We start from the raw sequence: 20,199 nt of genomic DNA on the forward strand, positions 1-20,199 counted from the left end.
CGACAGTGACCAGGGAGAAAAATGTGTTATTAAAAAAAAAGGAGACAGGGGCTTCCAGCCAAGATGGAGACATAGGTGGAAATACTGTGCCTCCTCACACAACCAAAATTAAGGACAACAAAGATTTAGAAACAAAAACACAATCAGAACAAACAGAAAATTGAACTGTACCAAAGTCTGACAACCATTCAACCAAACTGGTAAGAGGGGCAGAGTCGGCGGCCGGCAGAGAGGGGTCACGGCAGAAAAAGACAGTGGCAGCCAGATGCAGGAGTGCGGGCAGCACAGGGCTGACCATGGTCACACATTCGTATGGAGATAAACTAGGCAAAAATGGGCAGCGAGACAGACCTCACAAGCCAGGGCTCCAGCGACAGGAAATAAAGCCTAAAAGCACTGATTGAAAAGGTGCTGGGAGAGACTCCCAGCCTCATAGGGGTGTTTGTTGGAGAGACCCACAGGGTCCTAGAAGATACACAAGCCCACCCACCTGGGAACCAACACCAGAAGGGCTCAATTTGCTTGTGGGAAGCAGCAGAAGGGACTGAAATCCAAGAGAGCGCAGAACAAGTGCTATTGTTCCCTCTCTGACCCCGCCCCCACATACAGCATCACAACCCAGCCACGGGGTTAACCCGCCCTGGTGAACACCTAAGGCTCTGCCCCTCATACATAACAGGTGCGACCTGACCAAAAATGGCTCAATCAGAAGAACAAATCAAAACCCCAGAGCCAATACTTCTAAGTGACCAAGAGATAGCCAACCTATCAGATGCACAATTCAAAACGCTGGTGATCAGGATGCTCACATAACTGGTTGATTTTAGTTGCAAATTAGATGAAAAAATGAAGGTTACACTAAGTGAAATGAAGGAAAATGCACAGGGAACCAATAGTGATGGAATGAAAACTGGGACTGAAATAAATGGAGTGGACCAGAAGGAAGAATAAAACATCCAACCAGAAAGGAATGAAGAAATGAGAATTCAAAAAAATGAGCAGAGGCTTAGGAACCTCCAGGACATCTTTAAACGTTCCAACATCCAAATCATAGGGGTACCAGAAGGGGAAGAGTAAGAGCAACAAGTGGAAACCTTATTTGAACAAATAAGAAAGGAGAACTTCCCCAGTCTGGCAAAGGAAATAGACTTCCAGGAAGTCCAGGAAGCTCAGAGAGTCCCAAAGAAGGTAGACCCAAGGAGGAACACACCAAGGCACATCATAATTACATTAGCCAAGATTAAAATGAAGGAGAGAATTCTAGAAGCAGCAAGAGATAAGGGGACAGTCACCTACAAAGGAGTTCCCATCATATTGTTAGCTGATTTCTCAAAAGAGACCTTACAGGCAAGAAGGGGCTAAAGAAGTATTCCAAGTCATGAAAGGCAAGGACCTACATCCAAGATTGCTCTATCTAGCAAAGCTTTCATTTAGAATGGAAGGGCAGATAAAGTGCTTCTCAGATAAGGTCAAATTCAAGAAGTTCATCATCACCAAGCCCTTAGTATATGAAATGTTAAAGGGACTTATCTAAAAAAAAGAAGATAAAAATATGAACAGTGAAAGGACAGCAAACTCACAGTTGTTAACAACCACACCTAAAACAAAGCAAACAAAGCAGATAGCTAAAACAGGAGTGGAGCCACAGAAATGATCACATGGAAGGTTAGCAACAGGGGAGTGGGAGGAGGAGGGGGGAGAAGGTACAGAGAATAAGTAGCATAGATGGTAGGTAGAAAATAGGGAGAGGGCAAGAGTAGTGTGGGAAATGTAGAAGCTAAAGAACTTATGACACATGAACATGAACCAAATGGGGGGAATGTGGGTGGGAGGGGGTGTGCAGGGTGGAGGGGAATGAAGTGGGGGAAGTCGGACAACTGTAATGGCATAATCAATAAAATATATATATTTAAAAAGGAGACAAAGAAAATCAAGCATTTCTTAGTAGAGATGGCCTGATATCAAAAATTAAATCTGGAAGTCAGGGCATAAAGAGTTAAATGAGACCTGAACTTTTTCAAAATCGTAAGAAAATGCTAGTTTGAGGGAGGATGGTGCTTTGTAGTTACAGCAAAATTATTTTTAAGATCAGGACTATATGACTAATACAAGGAAGTCAATAAAGCTAGCTTTTCTTCTGATGAGCTTATATTGTGGACTTCTAAAACTGAGTACCGTGAGTACAACAATTTACTCCACCCCCTAGTTCTTACCTGACCGATCTTGCCCACTTACGCCAGTCCTCAGGTGGGGAAGGACAAGGGACCCCAGCAACTGGCCAGTGCCCACCCTCTGAAACATCAGCAGTAGCATTTCGCAAAAAGGCCCAACCTCAGACTTTTATACTAAAATTAACAATAATAATGTTTTTGAGGATAAACTATAGGAAAATGTATGTGTATGTGTCCTTTCTTATGATACAATAGTAAAAAACATGAAGACAAAGATTAACAGAGTCAACAACATAAAATATCACATTTCCACTTAGAAAGGACACAAATTTAAATGGTAAGCATCAGGCAGGAAAATAATTGCAATACCTGACAAAGTTCTATATAAAGAACTCCAATAAATTAATAAAAGCAATAGCTAAGGAACTTAGCAAGTGCGTCCCTCTCAGTGAGAGAAATATCAATGGCCAATCAATACTTAAAAATCCCCAGTCTTTAATAATTAAATAAATACAAATTAGAACAACAAAGAGGTTTCACACTAAATTGTCAGAGGTTGAAATCTGTGATAAGCTCCAGTGTTTGTGACAGTGTGGGGACACGGGGACCCTCATACATTTTTGGTGTGATATTTTCAAGGGAAAATGTTTGTGAAAACCTTAGGTGCTATACCCTCTGATCCTGCATTCCACTAGAGAAGTGTAGCCTATAGCAATAGGTACTCAAAAGAGGTAAGATAGCTGTACAAAGGTATTTACTGAAGCAGATTCTTTCCAAGGAACAATAAAATAAACTGAAATTTTTATTGCTATGGGATTGATAAACTAAAATACATCAATAAAATGTATTTACTCTCCAACAAGCAGAGTGGCCCTGGCTGGGTGGCTCAGTTGGTTGGAGCATCATCCTTTGCACCGAAAGGTCACTGGTTCAATTCCCAGTCAGGGCACATGCCTAGGGTGCCGATGTGTCCCTAGTTGGGGTGTGTGTAACAATTGATTAATGTGTTTTGTGGTGAACTCCAGCCAGCAGAGTCCGCCTGTTGTGGCTGAGGATGAGAATAAATGCACAGGCGACAACAATCCTGTGGAGAAAAGGGGGACGTCATGACTACTCTCTCAAGGGGAGAGTGCCTATGGATGCCTCGGCCACTCCCTCAAGAGGGGAGCGCCCCGACCCTTGCTTAGACAGGCTTTTATTGTTTTCCTGGGGTCTTACATCAGAGAAAGATTTATTATCTATCACATAGAATATTATTGTCTACATTCTAGGTAAGGAAATAAAAATAACATGCAGAGGGGGATGGTGATGAGCTGATTAGCTCCATCCTTGGGAAAAGTCACACAAGTTTTGGATATTACCTTGAAGATAGACAATACACAGTTGTTGTTTTAGACCAGGGTGGTGGAATTTTAGCAAGAGCAAGCCATAACAATCTATATGCATTTTCTAGGCCTGATTCCCTCGGGAAAACTCTGAGGGTCTGGCTCCTGCCCACCACTTCGCTTCTGTAGGTTTTCCTTACAGAGCTGAGTCACATTTGCCAGATGAAAACAAATCAGTCCCCTAGAGTTTTTCTCTCACACGATGGTGTTTTGTTCTCTCTCTCTCTCTCTCTCTCTCTCTCTCTCTCTCTGAATCAATGGATGTTATCCTCAGGCAGGGATTCAAAAATAAGTAAATAAAACAAACAGAGTTTGCATACATGGAGACAAAAAGAAACCTATGCAATAGTATTAAAGAGGACACGTTGTAGAGCAGTGTGGACAGAACATGCATGAGATTCAGAGCAATCATACTTTTGGGGGGAAAAGTCTGTGTGTCCACATGCACATGGAAAGAAGAACAGATATCAAACAATGTGCGAGAGTCGCACTGGAGATTTTTGCTGTTTTCGCAAACAATTTCTGTATTGCTTGTACTTTTGCTTTTATAACCAGAAAAAAGAAAACAATGTACAAAACTTTATAACAAACTAGCCTCATTAAAACATGCGGAAAACAAAACAACCCCACCCCAATCCCCAGGGCAAATTTAGAGCAGGCCAGAAAGTCCAAAACAGGATAAAGAGGGCTTGGTTAGTGGATGGTGAGCTCATTGCAGGGGAGAGCATGTGTGTACAGGAGCATCAGAAGACAAGCCCCCATCAGAGCCCAGAGTTCAGAAAGCGCAGCGACCAGATGGAAGAGGTAGTACCAGGAAGGGAGCTCAGATGAGCATCCAAGGTCCCGAACCCAAGGCGGAAGAGAGAAGCAGGAAGGGACGCCACACGCAGAGGGATGGATTTGCACGAGTGACGCTATGCTTGAGCTGCAGTGCAAGGTTGCTGCTTTCCATCGCAAGCGGCTGAGCGCCAGTGGGAACACAGAGGAAGCCAGAGTGAGGCCAGGCTCTGTAGGTGGTGGTTGCTGTTGGTATTGGCAAAACACCCTGGGATTGCTTCCAAACTGGACTTCATTTTACTATCCTAAGTCACAGGTAATTAGACATGTTTGAATGTTTCTTATGGAATCTTCCGAAACATAATGGCTTTGTGGTGGATTCTTGCCAGATTACCGGTATTTCCAGGAACGTGTCCAAGTTCTACTTAACCACGCGCCCTCCCAATTTTTATTGAGTACCCTGTGCAGGTTTCCAAGCTAAGTGTGGAGATGAATGTTAAAGGTAACTCAGGCGGAGTTTCTTAGCCCCAGGTACTCACAGGCTCGTAGTGAAATAAGTAAGAATGAGACAATCACATGTTCAAGTTACAATATAGAAGAATAGAAGCTCAGAAGAATAGAAAAGGTGAGGGTTTAACTATACTTGCTTTGTAACACTCTGACCTGAGGTAACTGCTTCAGTGAGTTTTTGCATTAGTATCGTATAATACCTACTACTGTGCCTGACACATGGTAGTTGCTATTATTATCAAAGTTCCATTAAAAGAATACAGGTAGCTCTGGCTGGGTGGGTCAGTGGGTGGGAGCATTGTCCCATGTTCCAAAGGGCTACAGGTTCCATCTCTGGTCAGGGCACATATGGGAGGCAGCCCATCAATGTTTCTCTCTCACATCAATGTTTCTTTCTTCCTTCCTTTCTCTCTAAAATTAATAAGCATGTTCCCAGGTGAGGATTTTTAAAAAACACAAGTAAATGAAAGGTCACTTTTTGAATGGAAAAATAAGATAGATAATATCTCACGGAACTATTTTGAAAGTTACAAGTAATGTTTTCTTTCAAATTACTTAAACCTACAAAGAGCCATCACTGCTCAACTCTGCTAGTTCTTGAAGTAAAAATAGAAACAAAATCGCTCCTTTCTCTTCCTAAAAAACTTAACACGATTGCTTTTTCTGGATGCACAAGAGTAGGGAGTGTATTTCTCCCCCAAGATGCTCAGTGGGCTTGTTTATTGCCTTCCGTACCCACAAATAGGAGCCTTGAGAATTTCTGGCCTTGGACCATTTCTGGCCTACAAAGTTATTTTCTTGCTTACTGTGAAGTCTTGCTGTGGCACATTTTGACAAATCCATAGGAAGCACATAAAACGAACGACCTGATGTGCTCCCAATAGGGAAGCAGGTTCAGCTCCAATGTAAGAGCCTTAGAACAGGGCCCGGACGGCGGAATCATCAAGATACTAAGACTGCGCACTCAGGCTACACCAGAAAATGTGTTCCAAAGAGAACAAGGTTATCTGGACCTGATAAATAGCCTTTACCCCATCATAGAAGCCTGTGGTCTTCAACCCATGTGATCAAGGTGAACTGGCATTAGCCTATACCCTCTTGGACCACTACCGACATAGGACAGCTCTAGCCTTGCATCTGCACTCAGGCTCAGCTTGGCCTGAGCAGTAGATTGGGTTGTTCAATGAGCGAGGAATAAAGCTTTACTGAGTGTCCTGCATGTGATCAGGTTAAGCTCAATGAGTCACACAAAACAGTGAGTTCCATCCCTCTGGTTGCCTCTGCCAGGAGGCAGCTGGTTGCTGAGCTGCCTTGGCTGCATGGCTTTTGCTCCTTCAGTCTGGCTCTGTGCTTCATTTCCAGAGGGTCCCACAGCCAACAAAGATTCTGGCCAAGAGTCCGAGTCCATTCCGGAATACACAGCGGAGGAGGAGCGGGAAGACAACCGGTTGTGGAGGACGGTGGTGATTGGAGAACAGGAGCAGAGGATTGACATGAAGGTCATCGAACCCTACAGGAGAGTCATTTCTCATGGAGGTAGTCCAGCTCTGTGTGAATCTGGGAACTGGGTGACAGGCAGCCATATTTTTAATCAGAAAACAAAACTGGGGTTCTCTGCAGCATGACACCCCAAAGACCCCATCGGGCAACCAATGTTTGGGGGACTAGAGAGCTAAGTATATTACTTCTCAATTCCACAAACATGAAAGCCTACCAAATAAAGATAACTTTCCAGTGTGAAAACGCTTTTCATAGCACACAACTGATAGCTATAATCTCCTATGTTAATTTCTTGAAAGCCATAGTTGTCCAATTTAACAGTGTCTGTTGGGAATTCATCTGGGTTGATTGTAGGTTTTAACTGAACAGTTTTGAATTCATACCACCACAGCCTGTAGTTAAGATCACTACATTAGAACTGCTTCTAATTACAAAATTGTCATTTAAATCCTCTTCAGAAGCTGTAGGAAATCTTTTCAGACTCAGCCTTGTCATGCTTTCCCCACTACCTGAAACTGGCTTTTCTGTAAACTCCATCACACCTATGCCCGACAGCGGCCAGTTCTAGCCGAAGCCTTCGGGACAGACAAGGGAGAGAGAAAAAGCTGAGTTTTGTATCTCCCGTGCTTTCTTGGGGCTGCAGAGCCCTGACTGATTTGGGATTCACAAAAAGTCAGATGAGCACAAGCAACACGTTTAACGTTGTCCACTTCAGAAAACATGAACAGCTTTCTCGTTTTTCCGCTGCATGCTCCCCTCTCCTGCAGACCTGAGGCACCGCCCTGACCACTCCGCTGTCTCAGAGAAGTGTAAGCTGACCAGGCAAACACTGTTCTCTCTTCCTCAACAAGGGCAGGGAAATAAGTGTCTTGGAATGACATGAAACTCATAGCTTCTGTTTTTTAACTCGCAAAAGGACATTTTGTTTTTGCAATCAAAGTTTCCTCCACCAGCCAATTACCCACTTTCCATCCCCCTATGCCTTGCTACCTGCAGTTAAGTATCTAACCACCCAGGGACTCTGACCATGAATGACAGTAAAAGAAAATGCCAATAGGCGTTCTCGACCTTCCTTTTTCCTGCTTCACTGTGTGAGCTGAAATGGTAATGTGTCCCCATGATGGCTACTGTGGGGCTGGACGGTTTCCTCTGAGGGAAACTTCTAGCTTGATCTCACTGAAGCTGACAGACATCTGGTCACAGAGTCATAACCCTTTGGCTGTGATGAAAACCACAACCTGAACATCACCCAGATGTTCCCAGAAGGTCCAACCTCCTTTGCACCGCCTACCATATGCAAAGGAGGCAAGACTTGTTTGCTTTTTGGAAATAAAAGCAAATCAAAGGCTGACTATAAAGGTACCCTGAGCTCATCCTAGAAAGTACCAAGAAAATCGTAGAAGAGTGATAATTTCTATAAATTTCTACCCCTCTGTCTTCAATGCGGACCCCTTTTGTTGTGGAGAAGACAGGCTCACTGCTTCGCTGCTCTCCTCACACCTCCCACTCTCCCAGCACTCCCGCCTGCTTGTTCTTTCCTGCATCACAGGACAGTTACGTGGGTTGAGCGGGTGCATCTGCTGCCTGAATTAAGAGAGAGTGGTTGTCCTTCGTACACTAGGGTCAGAAAAAGCCCCTGCTTCTGCCTATCACCTTCTTTGTGATAATTGAGCTGTCCTCTCCGGGATAACCTGGTTTGCTGTGCCCTCCGTCCCTGCCACCTCCTCCCCTTGGCATTAGCTCCTCTCCATGTGTGTTGTGAGCTCGGTTTTTGGCTGTGTGACTGACTGTCCAGTTTGTTCGGAAGGCAAGGCCACCTTTCCCCTCCCCAGCTCCTCCTCGTCTCTCTCCAGGTGCTGGCCTGCATGAGCGTGCCCTGACTGCACGCACCCGGCACACTAGCGAGATGCCACCTCTTCCTACACCCTCAATGGCTTTTGTGCTCTCTAGGTAAAGATCATTCAGATGTTACATCTGAATTTGCCAGAGCACTGTCTTCTGTGTTGGAAGCTCACATCACTTTCTTGGACCTTACTGATGCTAAAGCAATACTCCATGCTTACCAATCTGTGGAGTTTGTCATCCTGGCTTCTGATGAGCATTTAAAAAGCAGCACTCCATAGAGAACATAAATCTTGTCTTGGTGTCTTGCATTTCACCATAAGGAAGTTTCCCCGTTCAGGCCAATGGAAAAGTGCCAGCTGTTTGTGCTCTGTGCAACTGCGAGATGGGGGTGGGGTGATTCAAAGAGCTGCATAAATTAACTGGGAAACAAGGCCTTACCAGTGTCCATGCCAGTTGGGAATATCAGTGTGCGAGAGTGATATTTGAACAAATAATTCAGTTTTCTGTTATTGCTGGAAGCCCTGTACACATGTAACATAACAGGGTTCAAGACCCATCATTGCCACTAATTAGTCCATGACCTTGGTATGTCACTTAACTTCTCTGGGCCTCAGTTACTTCATCAGTCAAATGAGGGTGCCCTCCTAGGAGCCCATGAGCAATATTCCTGCCATCTGCTTCTATAAAAAAGCAAAGGGAGGTCTGGGTGGTTTGGATTAGCCAACAGTGAGGCCAGAACTGGCTTTATTTGAACTTGAAACAGAGAACACATTTAAATGACAAGGACAGTCACGCCAAAGCATTGTAATAAGGAGTTTCTTGTTTTTTTGTTTTTGTTTCTGTTTTTACTTCTCATTTCATTATAGGAGATTCAGGTAACCTTCTCTGCAGTTGCTGATCAAATGATCCTGGAAAGAATGAGGAGAAGAGTTGCTGGCTGGTGTGTGTGTGTGTGTATGTTTTGGTGGCAACTGTGACATCTTTCCTTCTCTCTCCATCCCATTTGTGGGCCAGCAAACTTGTGTTACGTCCCTTTCATGCTTCTCTGTTCTGCCTCAGGTAAGGTTTGCATCACTGCTGTAGAGGGTCTCAGGAAGCACCACGGTGGGGTTGCTCACGCACCTCAACACGCACACCCTGGATGCCCCTCACAGTTATTGAGAATCAAGTCTAATAAAATGCATGTTTTTAGAACCCAAACTTCAAACACCTCATCAAGTTGCTGATAGGCAACTTCACTTGGGTGAGCTGCACCTTTGGAATAGAAATTGGGTTAGTCGACCCCCTCACAGATGTCTGTGAGCGACCAGGGGCAGTGGTCCCTCGCATGCTGGTTATTGCACTCTGTCGGTGGTTGCCCTTTGTCTCCAAAGCCTCACAAGGATGGCACCAACTCTCGTCTTAGAAGGAGAACTCTCACAAGGAAGCCTTTTCCTTCCATTTCTGTTCTTACATCTCCTCCTCTCTTCCTGTTTCCTTCCTCTCTCTTCTTCCCTTCCAACTGTCGCTCTGCCCCCAAGTGCAAAAAGCCACCTTCATTTGTAAACTTCAGAAACGTTCACCCAAAGAGGCACTCCTGACTCGGGCAGTGGTCAGAAGGTGGTAACTTGGTCCTAAGGATTGGTGGAGTGACCCCCATCCGACGTGACACGTCATCCTAAGGACAAGCAGTGATGCAGGGCTGAACTGCCACGTGAGACAAGATCTGAAACCCAGTCGATAAACCTCAGGCTTTCATTTTTTAAAAATATCTTAGGAATTCTTCAGAAATAGAAAAAGAAGTCAAAGTAACTGAGCAGTCATGATCTTGAAGTTATTCTGATAGTCAGACAGCTACGTTTAGAAAGATGCTTTTGTATGTGTTTTTAAGTGGGATTCATGTTTGTCGTCTTTTTTGAGGAAGCCGCATTTTTCATCGTGCTCAGTCCACATTGCACACCTTCGTGGTGGAGGGTCAGTGTAGCTAAGTCACCTTATCCTTTATGGATTTCCAGTTAGGTATAAAGCTTCTTAAAGGAAATTCATTCCTTCTTAAAGGAACAAATACCTTTTGTGTTAAAATATATCTTCTTTCTATCATTTTTCTTCATATCACATTCTAAAAAGAAGTTCACAAGTATCAACATACTGGAAATGCTGGAACTGAGGCAAAAAGTCCAGAGGGAAGCTACTGCAGTCCGTCTCACAAACACGTGTTTCATCGGATGTGCACTCACATAGGTGGCTCTTCTGTAAATGTGGCATACAACAACCGCAAATTAGTAATACACGCGAACCCATAATTTGGTATATTTTTAGGTGGTACCACTTTCTTCCCCCACCTCTTTTGTGGTAGAATCACACTCTCTCTTTGTTGAGAACGTCTTATTAAACTGCTTTTCAAGAGTTAAGCCCATCCAAATCCGTACCCAGCCAGTGCTTCACTGCCGTGCAAACAGAGGGCTGCTTAGAGCAGGGAGACTGAGGTACGCTTGGTTCCCGGAGCGCGGGGTGGGGCGTGAGGGCGTGTCCTGTCCTCCTACTCAGCGCTTTGGGGGGAGCTCTCCTGTAATGATTCTGAAGTCCAAAACTATGTTGGCTGACAAAAATTGCAAGTGTTTAAAAGGAGATATAAGACATACGAAAATACAGCACACTGCTTCCATTTTAAGCCTGGAAAGGCACACGAGGTTCCACACTCAAACCTGTGGGGATCCAGTCAACTACCCCCATGGATTTCAAAGATGGGCTCTAAGGAACACAGCCTGGACGGAGCAGGGCTTTCAGAAGTGGGCAAAACGTCCTGAGATATCGCTCCGTGCTCCTTGACCCTTGGAGTTACAGTGATCCCACTTGTCTGCATCTCCCACTGCCTATTTTTTCACCCCGTCTGCAAGCAACCTTTCCACCCCCACCCCACCAATGTTACCAGGAAGTAATTCCCAAGTTTTCTCAAAAGCATTTTTTTTTTCATAAAACTCAAAGTGTCGGGCTTCGCCCAGACCGCCCCTTCTTCAGGGTGCCCTCTTCCTTGAGAGACTAGGCTCTGAATTCTGTGCTCAGTTATTCTTTAAGCAAGGAACTTTCCCTGCTTCCACGCTGTCTGTTGAATCTGGAGATTGTGGGGACACTCCAGGCAAGTGCACCTATCCCCTTAGTCAAAACCAAGGTGTTTCGTGTGTCTGCTCACTGGCAACTGGTCCCTGAAGTGTACATCTGAGGTTATGTTGCAGTGCAGTGTCTACGTTTTCCATTCACACTGAAAGTGAAAAGAGCTAAAAGTGATTACTCAGAACCTTGCTTCGTCATTATGGCAAAAAGCATTATACAAATTACCTTTTTAAAACATACAAAGTAGAAACCCATAAATGAGAAACTGTCATCTCCACCCTTTGATAACTTGAATATTTTTACACCCATTCGTGACTATGTACAACACATATAATTGTTCATAACATATGGGTACCCTATATATGTAAAGATACACTGTGTATTTAAAACTCTATATAACATATGTTTTCCATTGAAAGATAATATGTGTATATAGTTGTAACAGTATCGTCTATATAATACTCACTTAAAGATAGCTCTGTTTTATCTACATCCAAACACCTGCCAAGGCCCTCCAGATTTATCTTGTCGGTTAAATATTATCTTGTGAAAGCTTTCAGTGGGTTACAAATGTTCTTCTGTTTGTCCCCCAGGGTACTATGGGGACGGCCTAAATGCCATCATTGTGTTTGCCGCCTGTTTTCTGCCAGACAGCAGTCGGGCGGATTACCACTATGTCATGGAACATCTTTTCCTGTGAGTGATACTTACGGCAAAGTGCTTTGAGTTAATGTCTGTGGGCCTGTGTGGCCGATAAGCATCTTTAGTGAAAGGAAGTAAATGATGTAGAATATTCTAAGCCTTTGGTAAAAAGTCGATGAAGCCTCTCTCAAGGAACACTGCTTGAGAGACTAAAGCCTTTAGAGTCATCCTGGCCAGTGGAATGAATTGAGAACAAAACACACCCAGTGTAGACCGAGTTTGAAAATTCTGTAACGTTTCCTCTGGGGGAAGTGTTCTATTTGTTCCCTGATAACGTGTTCTGGGTCAATGGCCAACGATGATAACCTGACTTCATTTATATCTGCCCTTATTTAATCTGAATTGCACTTAGCAGATGATAACATTGTTGGCATTTTCCCAAGTCAGGTTTCTTACCCACACATTTTTTTAGTGTGCCTGCATAAAAAAAAAAGATACTCGTACTTATAAATGAACAATACTCACTCTCACAGAAATGATCTCGGGTAACTGATTCTTCTTAAGGTGAAGAGGTAATCTGCACAAGCATTCTTAAATATCATGCACCCTGTCATTTAAACGCTATATAATTATGATGCAGATAAGATGAAGTGTTTCATGTGGGAGCTGAAAACACACCTCTCCTTTCCTGTGATCAGATATGTAATAAGCACTTTAGAGCTGATGGTAGCTGAAGACTATATGATTGTGTACTTGAATGGCGCTACCCCAAGACGGAAGATGCCAGGGCTGGGCTGGATGAAGAAATGCTACCAGATGATTGACAGACGGTAGGTGGGCTCCTTTATTTAATCCCTATTTTTGCTTTCTCAATAATTCCCTTTTTAAACTCTCTGTTAATCTACCAAAAATGCAGTTACATTTCAGGAACACTGAATGGCACAGAGTTGAGATAATAACTGATAACACATTAAAGTGTCACTTAGTGCCCCAAATCTGAAGAAAGCAAATCCTCCCTAGATTTTGTTATGTTGTGACCTCAGATCTGCTGATCATGTCTGTTGTAAATTCTGCATATGTTATCACCACATGGAGGTGCAATGTGAACTGGGACACCGGTATCCATGACTCTTTTCAGGTGTCATGTGATCTTGATGTATTTATGTGCACTGGGGCCACTGTGATTTTGGAAAATGCTGTGCTCTTATTTCAGCATTCACTGTAAATTCACACTAACCACTAGCCCCTATGGTGCCTTTGGGTGCCCCTTCGTCAATGTACTTTACTTTCATTCATACTGCTTTGAATAGAACAAAACATATTATTGCCATGTACAGGGAAAGTATCCTAAACACAGAAGTTTATGATGTCTCCTTACATAACAATACATGAGTACCCTGTTATTGTAACTAAAATTTACTAACTGACCTAACCATTCATAAAGTAGCATTATTAATGTTAAAAATGTGCCTGAAAGTCACGAGCATTAAAATTGTAGCCTGAAGGCCAAACAACCACATGATATACCATTTTTATTGTCACTGTGCATAAGAAGATGTGAAGGCTCAGAGGTAGAATAATTGTGTAAGTTGCTAGGCTAGTAAGAGTAAATTCTTTTTAAAACAGTAAAGATAATGCTGACAACAATGAAAAGCATCGTTAAATGGAAACATGTCATGATGGCTGTAGATTTATACAGCCATTCTATTTTACTTTTATTCTGGGAAAATAAGGCTTGAACCATAAAAGTTTCAAATTATATATCAAAAAGTATCTTTTGTTGATTATAACTATTCTGTACTCTCCCTGCTAATAATAATAGCTTGTCCAGAATTCTTTCTATGCACTCTTATTAGAGCAAATGCCTTTAGTTGAATTCCTTCTGAAAATGGGATCTGAGTGATATTCTTTTCAAAACAGGTTGCGGAAGAACTTAAAATCGTTCATCATTGTTCACCCCTCTTGGTTCATCAGAACAATCCTTGCAGTGACACGACCCTTTATAAGGTATCATTATTATTGTAGAAAAGTAAAAGCATTACTAGTAGATTTTTAAAAAGTATTAATTGGAGCCCTGGCTGGCGTAGCTCAGTGGATTGAGCACAGGCCTGCGAACCAGAGGATCGCGGTTCAATTCCCAGTCAGGGCACATGCCTGGGTTGCAGGCCAGTTCCCTGCAGGCCAACTCCCAGCAGGGGGCGCGCAAAAGGCAACCATACATTGATGTCTCTCTCCCTCTCTCCTTCCCCTCTAAAGATAAATAAATAAAATTTAAAAAAAGTATTAATTGATCTATAAACAAGGATTCATAAACTAAGAGGTCACTTGACGTATTTGCCTCTGCCTTTTCTGGAAAGACCCTTTGGACTATCCAGCAAGAGTCCCTAATTAAGAGTGAATATTATTTCAGAATGACTACTTTCCCCCAATTATTATAAAACATGATCTTTATGTTGGCTGTTGTGAACACAGACGATGAAGGGGGGGTTTCCATGCCACGTTAAAAAAAGGAATAGACAATACTGTTAAAGTGGGGTATGGTATTTTAGAGAATAGAAAAGGCAGAGCAACGTGACAATAGAAAATAAAGACAACCAGAGGACAGAAGCAGAAGCCGTGTCTTATCTTCACTGTTCTATTTTTATTGAATGAATATCATGCAGGTCAGCACAGTTAGGTAGAAAGTGCGGGCGGCCCTGTTGGCAGCGTTTTTTGATCCGCCATTAGGGTTCTGGGTGTCAACTGAGTTCACTTCAGTGAATCAATATTCACCGGTTTGTCGTGCAAGACGCTGCATAGCCTCACATTTGGGGAATGCAAAGGAGAGAAAAATAGCCATGATATAGAAAGACTTGGAACAGTTAAATGAAAGGGACAGCATGTATTTTCTAGAGAACTTTAAAAATATAATAAAATAAAGTCTTGCCTAACATTGGGATACAGATTACATAAACTGAAAATTTTCTACCTCAAAGGTATTAATGAATCCCTAGGAAAAACTCTAATAACTTTACTTCTGGAAAAAAAAATTAGAGGTTAAAATCCAGCCCCGCCCTTTTTTACAGCGATTTTACTGTGCCTCCCAGAGTCTGCCTTTTTTTGCTCAGTGTTCACTTGTAGTTATTGAACGTTCCCATTTTACACTTCCAACCAATGAGTAGCATGATTCGATTTAATCTCCCTTCAGCAAGATCAGCTCTTTACCGTGCCTGTCAAATGGCTTTAAAAATAACATGAACTATTTAAGGTACACAAAAGCCATTTATTTTAATGATAGCAGAAAACACTTTGACAAGGAGTAGGAATCTGTGTACATTGATAAAGCTTGTAAAAAGTTTAATGTATAAAAAAGTAAAGATTAGAATTGATACTGATTTATTGATTTTTTAAAAATAATTCAGTTTTTATATATATAAAACAAATATTTCTTCTTGCTAAATAACAAAATATTTGTTACTGTAAAAACACTGAAAATGATTATAATTCAACAGTATTTATTGAAGGGAGTTCCAATATAATCATAATGACAACAACAATAAATATAAAATAGCAAATAATGTTGTGGTAAATTGCGTATAATAATGGCTTCCGTTTATTGAGTGCTTACGTGCTTTATTTTATTTAATCCTAAAGACAGACTTCTGAAGGAAGTGTTATTTACTATTTTTGTTACACAAGGAAAAGCTCCAAGGTTCAGTGAGGTCCAATAAATTGACTGAAACAGGAGCCAGCAAACCCACTCTCCAAGGGGTCCAACAGTAAATATTTTAGGGGGCTGTGCTGTCTCCCTCACAAGTACCAAATCTGCCATTGTAGGGCAGGAGCAGCCACAGACAATATGTAAACAATAGGTATGGTTGTGTTCCAATAAACTTGATATGTGAATACTGAAGTTAAATTTTTCAGAAATGCTTATATCACAAAATATTCTTGTTTTGATATTTTTCAATCATTTAAAAAACATAAAAATGATTCCTAGCTCAAGAACTGTAAAAAATGGTTAATAAGTTGCCTTCGGCCTGTGGGTTACAGTTTGCCATCCCCAGGTCTAGGGTAACATAGCCAATAAATGAGACTCTGGCTTCAAATCTAATTGGCTGCCTAATTTTAAAGGTCACACACTTCAAGTACTTCAACATTGTATCTACAGTTTCATCATGTAAGACCCTCTTTAAATATGCCGCTTCCAAATCAAGTTACACCAACTTTTTACACGCCAAAGAAGAGGCCGCTATAATGTATTGCGAGCCTATTTTATGGGTGGTTGGTAGTATGTGTTTACCCAAGACTCATCAGGAGGGCTAGAAGTGACTGTATAGAGAGGAAGGCTGCTCACAAGACATAGCCAGTGACCCAGGGTTAAAACTGCAAGTAAAATTGGACGATAGATGTATAGAGACTTGACCTTGAAAAGCTTCCTGCCAGAATGCACAGTAGTTGAACAAAAGGAAGTGCACTTGGCAGACAGCTCAGCATGACCCCAGTAGACAGGAAGAACCTTTCCATTTGAAATCATCTGAGAAAGTTCAATGCTTGATCAAGTTCCCTTGCAAGTGGAATAATTCTTTTTAAAAATATTTTATTTACTTATTTTTAGAGAGAGGGGAAGGAAAGGAGAGAGTGGGAGAGAAACATCAATGTGTGGTTGCCTCTCATGTGTCCCCTCCTGGGGACCTGACCTGCAACCCAGGCATGTGCCCTGACTGGGAATCAAACCAGTGACCCTTTGCTTCACAGGCCTGTGCTCAATCCATTGAGCTACACCAGCCAGGGTGGAATAATTCATTTTTAAAATATTTGCAGTTATACCAGTAATAGAGAAAGGTGTTCTTACCAAGTTCTTCCTTCCACAGCTACCATTTCTGTTTCTAACTCTCTTCCTCAGAGCTACATTTTTTAAAGACTTTATTTGTTATGTTTTAGATAAAGGGGGAGGGAGGGAGAAAGAGAGGGACCTGGCCTGCAACCCTGGCCTGTGCCCTGACTGGGAATTGAACCAGCGATCTTTTGGTTTGCAGGCTGGCGCTCAACCACTGTGGCACATTTCTTTGTGCTGGGGCTGGAGGCACATCTCTTTATCATTTTCAGTGGTCTCCTTCCAAGTTATTTTCTATGCATTTAACACATCGAAAATAATAACATTTAGATGGAAGTGGTTTGTAATCCAAATCCAGTCATCAAACAGTTTTTGAACTTTGGTTCATCTGGAATGAATTCCGAGACTAAAACTTTACCAAAAAAGTTTTTCAAACATTAAAATATAACTAAAACTAATAAAAGAGAAAGAGGAAAATGAGTTTATGTAGACTTTTAAAATGTATCAACATTGGTAGATTCTGAAGGAACTAATGACAAGATTTTCACTTGTTAAAAACAAACAAGCAGACAAAAGCAGACACACCAGAAACCAGTGATGGTGCAGAGTGGCAGGAACCATGGGAGGTCATGTGATGTGTGGTCGAGAGTGCGGACTCTGCAGTCAAACCACACAGGTTTGAAGTCAGGCTTTGCCACTCACTGATGGTAAATACTAAGTTCCCTGTGTCTTGATTTCCTTATTTTTAAAAAGGGAATAACAGCATTACCTACCACACTAGACTATACTAAGAAATAAATGAGTTAATAGACATAAACCACTTAAAATAATCTCTTGCACATAGTAACTACTCAAATAATGTAGCCCCTCTTCTCAGGGTGAATCCTGGGGCAAGGTGTTAAACACAGTATAATAGGATTTTCAAGAAGAGGCAGTGGCCCTGAGAGGGATGAAGGAGCAATGAATCGTGTATTTTTTTCCCTTTCTTCCTTTTGTTAGTTCAAAATTCAGCAGTAAAATTAAATATGTCAGCAGCTTATCAGAGCTCAGTGGACTGATCCCAATGGATTGCATCCAGATTCCAGAGAGCATCATCAAGTAAGTCCTGATGCTTTCCAAGATTTGGTAAGAAATGTTGCATGTTTGGGAAAGGAGATGGGAACACAATTCATTCCTTAAATAGTGGGGGAATGGCGTTATGTTATGTGTAAAACAAATATTAAATATTCTCCCAACTTGTATATATTTTTCTTACAACCCAAGATCACTATTCTGTACTTTTAGACCCTCTTTCACATTATTTTCTCTTAAAATGATTGATTATTGCTCATTTTCACTTTGCATTTTACTACCATTTTGAAGAAAGCATAAATCTAACATTAATCAGCACATCCATTGCTGTGTCTTCCACTCCACAGACACATCAGGGTGTGAGCATGGCTTGGATTTCTTCATCACCTTGTATAAAGTTATTTGCTTGCATGACCCTAGGAAAAGAGAAAAAATACCCTAGGACCCTCTCTGCTTTCTTCTGAATTCTTTTTCTTCACAGTTCCCTTCAGGTGAAAATAAAGCTCAGTGGTAAGTGGCACAGTTAGGAACATTTCCTTACTCAGCACAGGGTAATGCCTCAGTATTGATGCCAAAGATTGCAAGGATTATGCTACAAAATAAGAGTGTAAATTAGCTAAATAACCAGTTGGAGCTACAACTTAAAAATGGGACACAGGAGAGTGAACTCTCCCATTTGTTTCATTGTTGCAAGGAGTCATCGCCTTCTGTGGGTCATGTTTTCCTTTCACTGTGCCTGATTCACTAGTTTTTTACTTGAAAAAATTGATAGGAAGGTTACCATCAACTCAAAGAAAACAGACAAGGATACCCCATCTTCCTCCAGAAGATGGATAAGAAAGTGGACCTTCCTATCTGGGCACCCACAGGAAAAAAAAAGAGTTCTCACTTAAAAAAGGTAAAATAATAGCGCAGAAACTGAAAGGAGAGGACTCTTATTTAGTGCTTATTTACGCTGTGTGGGGCATGCAAATGCTCTCTTTATATCATTTACAGGAATAGGAAGGTAACTTAGAACAGAGAAATCGCTTATACAAAGTATAAGTAGGAATGAGGAAAGATGGAACTAGAATTCAGTCTAATCAGGCTGACACCCAGATTCCCACACCCTTTCTACTAGTTTTCTTTGCTTCCTTTAATGTATCCAAATACAGTCAAAGCTCAGGAGTAGGTGCATTTGATTTTCCTACTTCCCACTATTAGGCATCGACCCAGGACACTGGTTGAGCTTACAGTGGCCAGTTGGCTCAGCTGAGTCAGGCGGAGTGTTCGTAAGGTCATGGCAATGGCTTTAATCCTCTTCAGCTTCTCAGGGTTCCCAACCACCAGCACACCTCAAAGCTCTGGTCTGCTGCTTCAAAAAGGTGCTCCCCGTCTCAAAAATCTACTCCTACTCTTTGGATAAAAAATGTCCTGGAGCACCCACTTCCTGTAATACTGTCTCCATTTGCCAAAGTTGACAAGGACATTCTCTTTACAAGTGGGAATGAGCAATGTCCATACTCTAGGTCAGCGATTTTCAACTAGTGTGCCACAGGAATTTTTAAAACATGCAACACCTACTTAGGGGCACTGACCTCTTTTCCCTTAGACTGTCAAATAAAAAAATGACAACAGCCAACACAACGATAGCTGTCTTGTGTGAATGAATCAAAAGTATACCTATTTGTGGTCAGATCAGCAAAAAGTATATTTATTGGTGTGCTGCAGAATTTTGGTAATTAGTTTATCTGTGCCATGATATGAATAAGGTTGAAAATCACTGCTCTAGGTAGATATGGTAATACTTCCATGGTGTGGCTGTTGGAAGAGAAGAGAATGGGCTTTGGAAGCTTAGCATCAGATGTGAAACTTCCTGCTTGCCTCTCAGTAGCTCGAAAACTTCAGGCAACTAACTAAAACTCCGAGTCTTAGCTTCAGCCTCAGTATACTGCAGAAGGAAGGCACAGTTCATGGAATGGTCCTGAGGACTGAATGAAAACAAAGTATGAAATGCATTCAGAAAGACCCCTGGCACAGGGTTGGCAGTTCAGATGTTATTTATTATAATCGTGTTGCTTGTAGAGGCTCACTATCATGTGGGAAAGTTGAATGGAAAGGTTTATCATACTCAGGGCACTTTTTACTCATCTACACACTTCAGTTTTCAAGGGCCCCATTAAAAACTTACTTCAGGAGGAAGGGTTCTCTTTGGAAAGATTTTCTTCTGGAGGAAGAAATTTATAACCTTGCATGCCCTCCTCATGTATCCATGTTATCTCTTGTCTTCTGTAACCCATCTCTGGTCGTCCTTTCTGCCATTTTTGTTACTGGCCCTCATTTTCATGATATACCATTTTCAAATGGGTACAAGCCGTAGCTCCTTCCTATTACTGCATACTATGCAGAAGAT

General features: G+C 41.9%; 1 protein-coding gene across 1 annotated transcript in view; it reads left to right on the plus strand.

Annotated features, from left to right (window-relative positions):
• PRUNE2 (prune homolog 2 with BCH domain) overlaps nt 1–20,199 on the plus strand; it is a 248,705-nt gene that overhangs the window by 217,770 nt on the left and 10,736 nt on the right. Inside the window, exons 12-17 of the mRNA XM_037030318.1 lie at nt 6,206–6,379; nt 9,055–9,063; nt 11,872–11,974; nt 12,619–12,750; nt 13,841–13,927; nt 17,736–17,834. Coding sequence (XP_036886213.1) covers nt 6,206–6,379; nt 9,055–9,063; nt 11,872–11,974; nt 12,619–12,750; nt 13,841–13,927; nt 17,736–17,834 — 604 coding nt within the window. The remainder of the gene's footprint in view (nt 1–6,205; nt 6,380–9,054; nt 9,064–11,871; nt 11,975–12,618; nt 12,751–13,840; nt 13,928–17,735; nt 17,835–20,199) is intronic.

The sequence above is a fragment of the Sturnira hondurensis genome, unplaced genomic scaffold (assembly GCF_014824575.4).
Source record: "Sturnira hondurensis isolate 20B ecotype Veracruz unplaced genomic scaffold, ASM1482457v3 Scaffold0020642, whole genome shotgun sequence".
Lineage (NCBI taxonomy): Eukaryota > Metazoa > Chordata > Mammalia > Chiroptera > Phyllostomidae > Sturnira > Sturnira hondurensis.